This window comes from Mytilus californianus, unplaced genomic scaffold, assembly GCF_021869535.1.
Source record: "Mytilus californianus isolate M0D057914Y unplaced genomic scaffold, xbMytCali1.0.p SCAF_4, whole genome shotgun sequence".
Taxonomy (NCBI): domain Eukaryota; kingdom Metazoa; phylum Mollusca; class Bivalvia; order Mytilida; family Mytilidae; genus Mytilus; species Mytilus californianus.
Window position 1 is genome coordinate 19644609 of NW_026262690.1, and position 13748 is coordinate 19658356.

At 30.9% G+C, this 13748-nt stretch overlaps 1 protein-coding gene across 2 annotated transcripts in view; it reads right to left on the bottom strand.

The window, feature by feature from the left end:
- Nucleotides 1-13748, bottom strand: part of LOC127737628 (CD109 antigen-like) — a 61179-nt gene that overhangs the window by 37004 nt on the left and 10427 nt on the right. For both annotated transcript variants that reach the window (XM_052248482.1, XM_052248483.1), the window contains 9 exons: nt 13399-13568; nt 12666-12691; nt 12042-12201; nt 4390-4460; nt 3258-3383; nt 2533-2572; nt 2093-2177; nt 1523-1616; nt 439-651 (listed from right to left, as the gene is read on the bottom strand). In XM_052248482.1, the coding sequence (XP_052104442.1) occupies nt 439-651; nt 1523-1616; nt 2093-2177; nt 2533-2572; nt 3258-3383; nt 4390-4460; nt 12042-12201; nt 12666-12691; nt 13399-13568 (985 nt within the window). The remainder of the gene's footprint in view (nt 1-438; nt 652-1522; nt 1617-2092; nt 2178-2532; nt 2573-3257; nt 3384-4389; nt 4461-12041; nt 12202-12665; nt 12692-13398; nt 13569-13748) is intronic.

Consider the following 13748-nt stretch of genomic DNA (forward strand, 5'->3'; position numbering starts at 1 on the left):
AAACGAAAACACAGATAGCTGTTTTTGCTTTATGCTTTTCCTAAAAATTTTCAATCGATAGGGAGGGTCGGTTGAGTGCTGAAATTTACAGAAATTATTTGCCTACAAAGGTATTGGAAGTATATTCAATAATGTCCGAAATTCATCTACCTCTTGTAGAATAAACTTTACCTTAACTGTCGTGTTATGTTTTTATTTTCCTCCTTTAATTTTTAGAACTTCTATTTTCTATCCAAACGTTAGCTGACAAGGATACATATATTTTTGTGTAATGTAGGGTGTGTAAGAAAAGCTTTCATATGACATTGAAGTCTTAAGCTAAAAACAGATCACATGCAAGGTGCCATGGTAGAAATCATATAAATTTTAGAACAAGTATTTAGTCAATTGATAGTACTAAAGTCTAATTAACATCTACAATATGCATCCTGTACTTACAATGATTGTATATTTAAGTCCAGGTTTAAAGGTATAAGGCATACTCTGTGAGAACACGACTTTATGTTTGTAGGTATATAGTTGTAAATTTGTTGTATCATTTGCTTCCTTTCCAGTCACAGTTTCGTTCACTTTTACGAAGAGTTTGTAGTAAGTTCCAAACACAGGATAAAGGGACCACATTGGAATTTTGATATCAACTTTCCCGTTTATCTGAGAGAAAAAAACATATCAGTGATAGTCAATAAATTAAAAGTATATATATATAGATTAATATTTCAATAAGATATACAAAGGAATATCATTAACTCTCACTGGAAAATGCAGACCTTTTGGATATGATAAACAACTTGTCCTTCAAAACACCATTTACTTAACTCTCATGAATGGTTGGAAAAATCATATATAGCGTCACTGTTTGAAAAACTATGTTCCCTGCCTTATATAATTGAATCTAATTTGTCATATTTTTGTTAAAACATAATATTATCTTCATAAGATATATCATATCAGACGATTCACTTATTTGATGTCAACTAATGCAAGGTTTTGCAATCATCATCTTTGTTAAATAAAACATACATGACTTTCAGATGAAGAACAGCAATACACGCACTTTTTGTATGTTTTTTGCTGTACTGATTTTGTGTCATGGATGGATACCTCTTATCCTTTATTTTTCTGTTATACTCATGGTCTTTGGTGCCATAGTTAATCCTATTGATTGATTGCTCAGTCTGAAATTCTTTCTTGTATTATGTCAAAATCAATTTTGAATACAATTATTTTTTTCCAATCTAACACTAGGAAACATCGAGAAAGTAAAAATTTACAAAAATTAATTCATATTTATTTTTACAATAATGATAAGGTAATGCCCAACATGAAATAAATCATAACAAAATGTTAAGGAATGAACTATCACAGCGTACCGCATAAAGAAGAATTCAATTTCAAAGGATAAATCTGTTCCTTAATTGAGGAAAAATTAACCAACCTATAACACTTATAAGTCCAGTGAAGAATTGTGTTATCAAATAAAATAAAATCTTAGAATATAATAAAAAAAATAACTAAACAATACCTTTTGATACTTTACAAATAAACTATCTCTTTCTCTCCAGGTACGAGTTACGTTGAGAAACACATATCCTTCTACTGGCTTTCCAAATGTGTATCTATAGGTAAGCAAAAGTGTTATTATATCTCGACATTAGTTATCCTTCCACTTGCATTTCATTTCATCATTCGACTTCATCAGTTAAGTATAGATAAGTTTCGGAACCTTTTGACTCCCCCCCCCCCCCCCCCCAAAAAAAAATATATATACAATAACAACATACAAAACAGGAATACGGAGCAAACTAGGAATGGTTATATTTATACTAGTATTTTGTTTATATCAACATCATTATTGCACTTAAACTGTTGTGTAGTACTTCATTGGTCTACCGAAGATGTAATCGAGAAGGGTTCAAGTATATCAACGATTGAGACAGCAATCCAATGTAAAACAATACGAAAGACTTTAGAGGTTTCATTGAATCATAAACAATAAAAAAAAGTATCTGTTCAATATGTCGAGCTCTTCATCACCCTGAGTCTAGATCAATGTCAATGCATTCGTATATAATATCATTAGAATAGTACTTACGCTGCGGTTACTCTCACAGTAACAAAGTCATCTTGCACAAAATTTTCTCCGAGTACCGACACTTCAACGTTAAATTTTGGCAACACTATAAAGTTTCATTATATAGTTAATGTTATTATCGTAAAAAAGCAATGATAATTAGTTGTTGCACGTTAGAAAAGATATTGTGTTGTTAGTTCTTTCAATAATAAATAATGAGGGAGTGAAACTGTGAATTTAAAAAAAAATTAAAAAAGATTGAAAATGAACAAGGAAGTAATTCAGTGGAATTTGGTCCCAACTCTTTGTTGTGTTATTTTTGTTTTTCGTGTTTTCAAATTTTATAAGCACCCCTAACAACAGAGTTGTAAATTTCAATTTTAAGTCATTTTTCAAGTTTTTCTGGTAACTTAAGTTTATAAAAGCAAAATGAGGTATAGGCAACACCACTATTAATTTACCGTATTCTTTCACTTCGATGTATTCTCTTTTCTTTTGTCCCTGTTTGTAATATATAATTTTATACTTATTCGAACACAATTGGAATATAAGTTCTACAAATGCTTAAAATGATATTTTGTAAAATGTATAAAAAAAAAAAGAAGGACCCTATTAATATTGGCACTGTTCATGCTGTTTTATACTAAGATATATACTTTGTTGTGACTTTGTTGTGAAATTCGGTGGTAGGGTTGTAACTCTTGAAAACTATACAAAAAATATTTCTAAATCAAAGTCTCTGACGACTATCATTTGATACATTTCATGATACTTCTTAATTTTTCATTACAAGGGTAAAAAATGGCCTCTTCATACCAGTATTAAGTCGATGCCACTGGTGGCTGAATGTTAGTCTCCGAGGGTACCTTTATCTTAGATTCTCCGTCGATTAATTCATAAATTATTTTAAGTAACCAAGGTTCCAACTACCTCAGGCAACCTTGGCCTTAGATAATTATGCTGTTTTTTTAGGTTATTTATGGTCATATAGTTCTACACGTTCTATAAACATCTTTGGCTTTCAAATGATTAGGTTTGTACGTTCCTGATGAAAAGCGCTTCGTACACACGATATTAATTAACCATTATTTTCATTTACGAATATATACAAGGTTTCAGTTTTATGCGAGATGTTTACCAAGATTGTTGCATTTAAAACATGTACATTGTGTACATGATTACATACCATCTGGTTCATTTCTATAGCCCATCTACCAAGATGTGTTTCCGGTGATAATTGTAAGAAACCAGATACAACGCCATATTCTTCTTGTAATTTCAAATATTGTTTGACTCTATTACCTAGAGGATCCTACAAAATATCCATAAAATAATTTAACTTAACTTGTGACTTTTGTAATGTACGAAATAAGAAAATGTACCGTTATGACTCAAATTCACAACTACGAAAATACGGAGAGCAAAAAGAGTTTTACAAGCTGTATGTGTATACAAAATTAAGTAGACATACAACAAAATATGGCTATAATCAAAGGACTAATGCAACAATATTCAATATTGCAAATATCCCTGCAAGGATGTAAAAGTGTTATTTAGTTTATAGAAAAAGAACATGATTTATTTCGTTCATGCATCATTGATACAAAAACATATAAACTATTTTTAGGAATGCCTTTATCAAATTATGCAAAATGAAAATGTCGCTTTTTTTCTTCATCTATAATTCACAATTTTCTCCAAACGTTTAACTTACATATCGTGATCGACATATCACATACATTACATTCCATAAGTACCCCCAGTTTTTAATGGGGTTCGTGTTGCACAGTCTTTTTCTATGTAGTTTTTTGGTGTATTTTCTATTCGTCGTATATCATTTTGTCCTTTCAACGTCCAGTCGAGCACGTAAATCTGTCCACTGAATGTTCCGTCGAGCACGTAAATCTGTCCACTGAACAATGTCCCGTCGAACACGTAAATCTATCCACTGAATGTCCCGTCGAGCACGTAAATCTGTTCCCTGAATGTTCCGTCGAGCACGTAAATCTGTCTCGTGAATGTCCCGTCGAGCACGTAAATCTGTCCCCTGAAGAACACAGCTCTGTGTCTTACGGGACCAATTGTTTTTTAAGTAGCTCCTCCTTTTATCAAACTTATATGAAGGAAAAGCAAGACAGAATGTTTTTTTTATTAATTTTACAAATATCGTTAGCTTGAACTAACTAAAGATTTAAAATATTAACGCTATTCTGTTACCAGCTACCTTCCTACATACCTCTATATATATACACCAATTGGTCACTTCAATGAAGTAACACAATATATTAAAAGTTAAATATATCGAACTGTTTACTTACAAATATAATGACATCAATAGGAGCTTTAACGACATCCAGTGATGGTTTTATTCCAAAAGCTCTGAACTGTACTGAAATATAAAAAAGACTTAAACTTGTTATTTGCTACGATTAAAGCAGGATATCGACTTTGAGAATTGGTTGAATTGAAGTATTTTACCTGTTATTTTTCAGATAAATGCACTTGTTCATAGATTGGAAATAGCCTTTAGGAGTATAACGAAGTGTCTTTTTTGTCCATCTGTCTGTAAACATCTATTTTGCCAATGTGTTGACTCTTTTCTTTTCTGTATTTTTTTTGTTAACATGTCAATCAGTACCATTAATCAGTCACAAACATTTTCATTTCAACTTTTGAAAACAAGTGGAACTTCAGCACTACATTTTGCTACTTTTTCAGGTAAAAAAAAAAGATGATGATGATGATGATGTATGAATATTAACCCTACTTTGTACTCGACCGACACGCTGATCCGGATTTTTAACGTACTAGTTCACAGGAAAATATGAGGGTCTTGACGGGGTTTACAGAATAGAGCATAATGGCCCAAAAATAATGAATAGAGAAAAATAAGCACAGAAATAAATAATAGAGAAAAATGAGATAAAAATTAAGGTATATAGAATAATGGTGTGCAAAAGAATAAAGAATAGCATTACTGTTAAAAAATAAAGAATTAGGTTGTACAATACTGATTACAGAAATGATCCATGTACAGAACAAAGAAATCATGTAATAACAAATTAATCCAATAGTAAAATGAGAATATTACAGAATAAGCGTAATTTTTAAAGATAAAGCAAAATGAATAATAAAAAAATAAGGAATACAGAAACGAAAGACCCCCCTTTCCAGACCCTCAGACATGTTGGCCTACCAGGGCACATTATTTGACCAACCAGTTTTTCCTCTTACTCCTTAATACCGCGTGCGTAGCGGAGAAGCAGCAAATACCAATTTTTAAAGTCTTTGGTTTGACCCGGACGGGTTCGAACCTACGACCTCCCGCATTCGAGGAGAACACGCGACCACAATACTACCGAAGCGATTGGCCATAAAAGACCTCGGATGACTTAATGTGAAACAATTTTAAAAAAAAGCCTGATTTATACGACAATTAATGAAAACTATATATGGCAGACAGCAACCTACGCCAACCACTGGATTACAGATTCTATGTTGCGCCCTAATCCTTATTGTGACACTGAGTGTGGATTTGACTGGCGGGTAATGCACGAATAGTAGGAGATGTCTTATATGTCGACACACCCTTGAGTTGATGCGATTCCTGCCATTTTTTACCTTGATTTGTATTTTCTTATTCGATTTATGATATTTGAACATCTGTAAACTATTGTTGCCTAAACCTAACCCTAGACAGTGGTGTTACAACTTGAAGAAAGAATAAATTGAAAAGTCATTTTGAAAGGGCTTGGCTCATCATGCCAATACTAAACACAAAACAAACAACAAAAAGACAAAAGATAATGTTATTTTGTGGTGCAATATAGATTCGTATTAATTCAGTTGTAATACGGCGCCCTGGTGCAGATATACTGCAATGCATAAAACATAGACTAACAAAATCTCCTCACAACAGTACACAGTGTATAAATGTTCATTTTTCAAAAGAGTGTGTAAGTTATATGTATCCTTTTACTAGTTAATTTAGACGAACAGCTTCGCATTGCATATATGAAAAAATGTATATGTGAATTGAGGCAGAAAATAGACAAAAACACAAAAAATGATGAACCGTTGCACCATAAGTATATGATACACCCGACATCACGCGTTTAAATGTATTATGTCAAGACTAATTTCCAATAAGCCCGAACAAATAACTACGAATTAAAACAGTACAGTGGGGAATTTAGTGTCAAAAAATTAACTCCCTGCAAAGACTTAAAGCTTGATCTTGTCAATGCTTGCTCCGTTTTCGCAAGGACGCTATTAATTATAAATTCACAAGAAAATTTAAATAAAAACAAAATTTCAATATAATGTTATCATTTCCCTCCATATAAAGAAAACGACGAGCTAAGCAGGCTTTTTGTAAACTTGTTATGCGGAAAAATTTCTCAAGTACCAACTTCAACTACTTTTTCTACAGGCTGTATACCGCTTGGGAACATTACAATTATCTGTATATGTATGCAGCTAGATCAGAGAAGTTCTGGGAAAAAAATACCAAAAAAGATTGATCTGCAGTAAAGATTAATACTTTAAAAATTAAGTTACTGGGCACATTCAAACGGACTTCATTCCAATGTAATTAAATGGGAATAAACCGAGTAGACCGCACATACATGGTCAAAATATCAAGACGACCTCTGATAAAAAAAAGTAATAATTTTGTAATAATATTTGAATCAGAACAGACATAAATTTAAAAAAACGTTATATTTAGTTGAGGAAAATAGATATATTTTTAGAAAATTCAAATGATGCTGAGGACTTTATGGAACACTCTAACCAATTGGTGACCGGAAAGGGCGTCAGATATTGTATGTACATTTTTTTTCAATTTTTAAAATCAATATGCAGCAAAATTTAACAGATTTTTTAAATTGCAGACGTGTAGCAAATAGATAATTTTATAAGATGTAGCATTATCATGGTTAAGAAATAAGTTTATAATCAGTCTGGTTACCGGCTTAAACCGGTAAACAATCTACAGATTTTGTGTCATTTTATATACGAAGTGTCACTTTCTATATATGTGTTCTCGCGTCAATGAATCATCAAAATGAACAGGAGGATAAGCATTATTAGCTGAAACATGCTATTTTTGAAACCATTTCACTAATTATCAAAAGAAAGAGGACATTTCCACATGTTGTGCTCTACGGAAATAACAATTGCCCTTCTTTAAATAATGTTGTTAAAATTACTAACGAATGAAACATTAAATAATCATTTAGATATTAATGAACTTTCTAATATTATTATTAACATCATTTTATAATGTTATGAAACTATTTCATTATTTGAAGGAATTTTGATATTGTAAATAGTATATGATACCCCTTGAATAATTTAAGTCCAAATCAAAATTACAGTTCAGAAAATCGTCAATATCGAAAGGATAATGTCAACCCATCTCTGAAATGATTTAAAATGTCAGCATATTGTACTTATTATACGAAGAGTAAAAAACGGACGAATATTGTGACAAAATATTATATAAATCTTTCTCACAAACTATGTCGGAAACTATTACTTGGCTTTTGGGGAGATCAATATCATTAATACAACGTATAGTTGTAAAGTCCGACACTTTCTTTATCATTGCAAGAATAGTACAACTGAATTATTAACAATCTGTTGATAGAACGAATCCCAAATGAGTAAAGTTTTGAATCAAATTAACATTTGTTATATAACCTTGGACATGATATAAACATATGCGACTCGTTATACAAAAAGACATACGAGAAAAAATACTCACATTTCAGTATAAACTAACGATCAACTTTAATAGCCCTTCTTATGGACAGTACTATATTTGCCATATAGCATCAGTGCGTACAACTATATAATGTCGAATTACTGCTGGCTTGCCAACATGCGAACCTCTTCTTAAAAGGTAAGTTCATGACTTTAAAATAGTTAAGATTTAAAATACAATTCCAATTCTTTGTATTCGCGTATTTTTGTAAAGTTAAATAAAACTTAGATAATTACTATAATTAATATAATATTAATCAAATGTTATGTAAAAAAGTATTGGCTGTTCTAATAATTAGAAATTAATTGAAAAGTAGATCATTGATATATATTTCCTTAGATAGAATTTTCTTATACTTTGCCAAGATGTAGATTTTACCATGCTTTTTTTCCCCAAAAAAATAATAATAAAAAGTATGGTTCACCGTACTATTTTCAAAACTACAAGTTGTGCAAAACTGCCCAATTTTGCATAGATTATAATTGAAAAAACACTTTTTGTGAATAAAAATAAACCTGTGAGATAGAATTTTGAAATAAAATATAAGATAGATTTTATAATAATTATGATTTAAGAAAATAAAAATAAAAAAATGATGTCACCAATATTGTTTTCTTGCTACATGTAAAAAAATTAAATTTTCTTAAACATATTTTTACTTTAAGAGCTATCTCCCCTTAAATGGCTAAGTTGAAAAAAAAAAATGATTGGAACAAACATAAATATTTGGTATTTTCTAAAACAGTGTACAAGAATGCAATAAATCACTTACTTTTCTGAATTCAAATAAACAGTCTTACACCTGAAAATTACCAATTTGTCCCGAAATTTGCAGATTTAGGCAAAGAACTAAACAGATTGTGTACTGCTATTTTACACTCCAAGATGGCGGTAAACAGTTAATTTACATTAATCTTGTAATTGTTCTTCAATATGTTTTACTGTACAAATTGTACTTTATCTTTATTGTTACTACTTTTTCTTTCTTATTCTTTATAAAAAAAATGCGAACCTCTTCTTAATAGGTGTCAAGGGCTATCTCTACGCCGACATCAATTGCTGCAACATCGACAGCAAGGCCGCAATATATCAGCAGCAATTGGCGCAACATCGGTGGCAATGCTGCAATACATCAGCGCGGCGCCATTATAACCAGCTAGTCTGTCAACAACATTAATATTCAGTTCCTGCTCTCACAGAAGTCGCCGAGAGTCAAGGGGGATTACTCAAAGACAGACCATATTACACCAATATCAACATCTCGTCATTTCTTTTTTTACAATGAATGGTGGATTATTTCTTTATTACAATACGAACAAATGAATAAACGAACGAATATAAAATTAAAAGACATGTTCATCTAGACGTCAACAATCAAGTATCTACAACATATGTCAACTTCTTTAATTTTTTTTTATTTATTATCAACAAATATCTTAGTTCATACGGTATTTTCTGTATTCAACTATGAAATTATATTTAAAAGTGAAAATTACTGATGTAAACAAATCTTTTTAACACAGTTATAAAGTTTTTTTATTGATTTCTTAAAAGTGTTTTTGTGAATGGTATTTGTGATACTTTTCATAATTTGCGACCTATGTCATTTACCTGTGTTATAATTGAAAAAGCTATGCTTTTCGTATATAAGAAAATATTAAAGAGTTTCATCTAGTTCATTCGTTCTAATCTGACACAATAATGATACGAGCAATATTCATAGTTTTCATTTTGTGCGTTCAAGTTTTTGAAAGGAATTGCCACACAGGTTACTATATTCGCCAACAGTTAATAGAAACACTGATGACAAACTATTCAAAGCATATAACACCACGACTTAAACAAGATATATTAGTGGACGTGAAAATAGATCCTTTGATGGAGCAAATTATTGATTTTGACGAAAGTAAAGGTGTTTTTTCATGGTATGGGTCTTTTGAAATGATCTGGACAGATGATCTTATGACTTGGAACGTTTCTGAAAACGGTGGAATCACCAGTATTCATGTGCCGTTTAATGAAGTGTGGGTTCCAAAGTTGATCATTGCTAATAGTGCAAGTAAGAGGACATTTTATCAATTTGATAATGACTTTGACTATCTAACATCAAAAGTATCCTTCGATAATAGAGGAACAGCTTACTTGCTAGCTGGTGGAATTATCGATACTTCGTGCGATGCCGATATCGTTTATTACCCAGCGGATAATCATATATGTCAAATGGAACTGCAGCCAGAGACTAAGGAAATCGAACTTTTGAAACCTAAGCCAAATATGTATGAAATCGCAATGAAGTATTTTGAAGGTGATCCTGAATGGGATGTGACTAATATAACATCCGTTTCATTCATAGAGGGAGGTTACCCTACTCTGGTTTTTAATTTTCATATCCAAAGAAAGCCTTTGCATCTCATTAAAAGTCTCATTCTGCCTCTTATACTTGTGAGTGTTTTGAATATATTTACGTTTATTTTGCCTGTTGAGTCCGGAGAGAGAACGTCATTTGCAGTGACTTTATTTCTTACTTTCGCCGTTGTTATGACAGTCGTTTCGGATACATTTCCAGCTACCAATAAAGTGAGTGCATTTACTATATTCTTAATTTTACGATTGGTAACAAGTGGTCTGACAACAATAATTGCAATCTTATCAATATCAGTGTATTTCAGAGATGATGACAAAACGTTGAAAAATAGCATTGTTCAGACAAATAGGCGAAATAAGTTTAAAGAGGACGCGAACCTAAACAACAGTATTGCTTTACCACAACAACGTTCACACAGAAAATCAGGGAAGGAAATTTCACTTATTATAGACAAACTGGCTTTGGTCGTTTTTATATTTGACATTAGCGTGGAGTTTATAGTATTTGCTACATTTTTCGCAGTAAGATGAAAAGAGCACAAATTTGAGTAAATATTTATATCGGATTTCATATATCTTTTGGTTACAGTACAAAATCAATTAACGCACAGACATCCGTTTCAAATGCACTTAATGTCATCTTTGAATATAACATTCGATGTCTACAATTTACTATAAACGCAGATAGTGTGAACAATAAATAAATAAATAGATTTATTTTTTATCATCGTTTTGAATCTAGATAGAAACATATCTAATATATCTAAATCACAGAGTGACTGAATCGTGACAGGTAGAACATCATCATTTTATCACTTTAATGAAAGTAGATGTGGGATAAACGTTAGAAAACAGTAAAACGCAAGCTTTACATTTGTTAACTCTTATCTGTTATTGGTGACAGTATGTTTCTCTACTGATAGTTTGGTTGTCTTTTGCCAAATATTAATATGTTTGTTTTGTCATTTTAGGGAATTTGGGTTAATTTATTGTAGATCTTTGATAATGTTTTCGCTGCGATCTTTTTCTGACTCGATTAGATCCTGACATATTGTTTCGATATATCTTAATTGTTAAAGACAGTATGATCATCTCTAGATGTTTTTTTTAAGTTTTTGGTTTGTTTCAATTGCTTTGTCGTTGACGTATACATAACATCTTCTCTTATTAATTTGACAATTAACAGACGATTACAAGGTAGGAACACGGTACAGACACTTGTCTATTATCTGTGTTTGCTTTGGTTTTTTTTTTTTTTGGTTTTATTATGATTTTACTTGATGTGTTTTTTTCTTCTCTAATTTTTACTGTGTCTGGTTTTATTAGATAATATTTCTTTTGTTTTTATTTTGATTGTTCTGTTTGGTTGCCGTCGGCGGCTTAACATATATAAAACTTATATATGATGTTTGATACGTTGGTTATTAAATGAAAATGATCAAAATCATCTAAAAAAATAAAAAAATGTACAATGAATGTCAATCTTTCTGCCTTAAATATGCTTCTACTGCTGACAATAGATATAAATTAATTTGAAATATTTAACACACAAATTGGATAGTGACAGATACCCGATTTTTTTACCAATGATGTATGTATATGAATTACGTGCCATTTTTCGTAGAAGTAAACAATATCGTGCGTCGCAGAATAGCAACAGTTCTAATTTGTTGTGTAGACTAAGTTCATGCGAGTTGAACTGTAGCATTTTACAAACTATTCTTACATTTCTAGTTGAGATTGACAGACGGGATATACGTAGTGCTTGATGCTAAGATTTTTAATTCGTAAATACTTTTGCATATAATTATCAATATAATAAATGTTTGAGTTTACCAAAATCGCCTGGCTTGTATATTGGTCTATCTGTCTGTATAAACATTGAAGCATTCCTTGAGTCAATTCGGATCCTGTTAATATTTTTGTAAAACACTATCCACCCAGTACAAATAGTGTCTAAATGATAGTCATATCCTGACGGGGCATCACTTGGAACCTATTGCAACAAAAACAAAACATTTAGCTAATCAGTAACGAAATTTGAAATAATACAGGTTATTTGATATAAGAACAGTCAGGCTCTTTGAAACAATTCCCTATTGATAAGATTGTTATTAAAAGTCTTTAAAAGTGAGACAAGTTTTGAGTAAAAAACTCATCCAAGATAACAAGCTTATAATTGTGTACAGCAACCGCGTGTTTCGTCTACTACCACTCAACAGTGACAATCGAATCTAAAAAGTAAAGAGGCCAGATAAAATACAAAGTTGCAGAGCAAATCATCATAGGTTAAATTTTAGAAATAAACAACATATAATCAAAAACACTTATGTGTATGTTATCAAACTGATATATTATACGGTGTTATATAATAATCAATGTTTCAAATCTATGAATTTAAGGTTTTTAACTTTGCTTAGACTGAGAGCTTGAATTTCAGATAATAATTTTCAATTTTACCTTCAGTTTAACAATCTGTGGTTTTCCTGCAATGAAAATGCATTTTGTGTAAATTTTTATCTCTTTCACCATTGGATAAAAAAGAATACTGAAAAATGTGTTATAGAAAAAGAATCTCCACAATATTGGACAGAATTACAGTATACAGAATAAACCAAACACCAACATCCGAATCCAATGAAGTACAAACAAACAAAAACCATTCAATATCTAAATACAATATGTCTTAATGATTTGTACGCCGTTTCTCAATTAAGTCACATGATTCTTTGGCAACTTTTATGCCATTCCATGTACGTGTACTGATGTTAACATTAAATATTTGTTTCAATGAGTTCTTTATGCAATATGTAATATATTATATTATGCACGCTAATCTGACATACATAAGTATACTCAACAAAAAAGATATCGAACCACTTCTACCCATATACAGTAGTTAATTATCCTTCGTCTCAGATGAAAATATACACACGACTTAAGTTTTCATAAATTTGGTTATATTTTTCTTTTTGGTTTGAAAATGAGAAGTATTAAAAATATTCTTCATTTTCACAGAATTTGGTGTTTTTACTCTAGAAATCATGTGTCAGAATTTGACTTATTTAAAAAAAAAACTTTAATTTATAAGCAATTGAAATGTTTCCTCCAAATTAATGAATGGAGTTGGTGCGTATATTTTGCTATTGAGTATTGATAAATTTTTGTATATGATTTTGATTTTGAATCATACCTGATATCCCCGAATATATCTTTGAAATTCCAGATATCGTTTTTCCTTTGTTATTTCTTAATACAGCAGCTATATTGACATTACCAGACCCTTTCTTCCATATTGTGATACAAATATCAATTTCTGTTCCTGGTCTGGTAACCCTTGGGACTGTCATCATGTAAGTACAGCTAAAATTATAACAATTATAGTCATTATTTATAACCGATTTTATATGATTTGAAATGGATATTCATGAGATAAAATGATTTTAAATTCAAAAACTCAGAACGTTGGGGTAGGTATGATAATATCAGATTATTACATGGCATTTTTCATATCAGATGTATTATCAGCCCAAGGTTCAATGT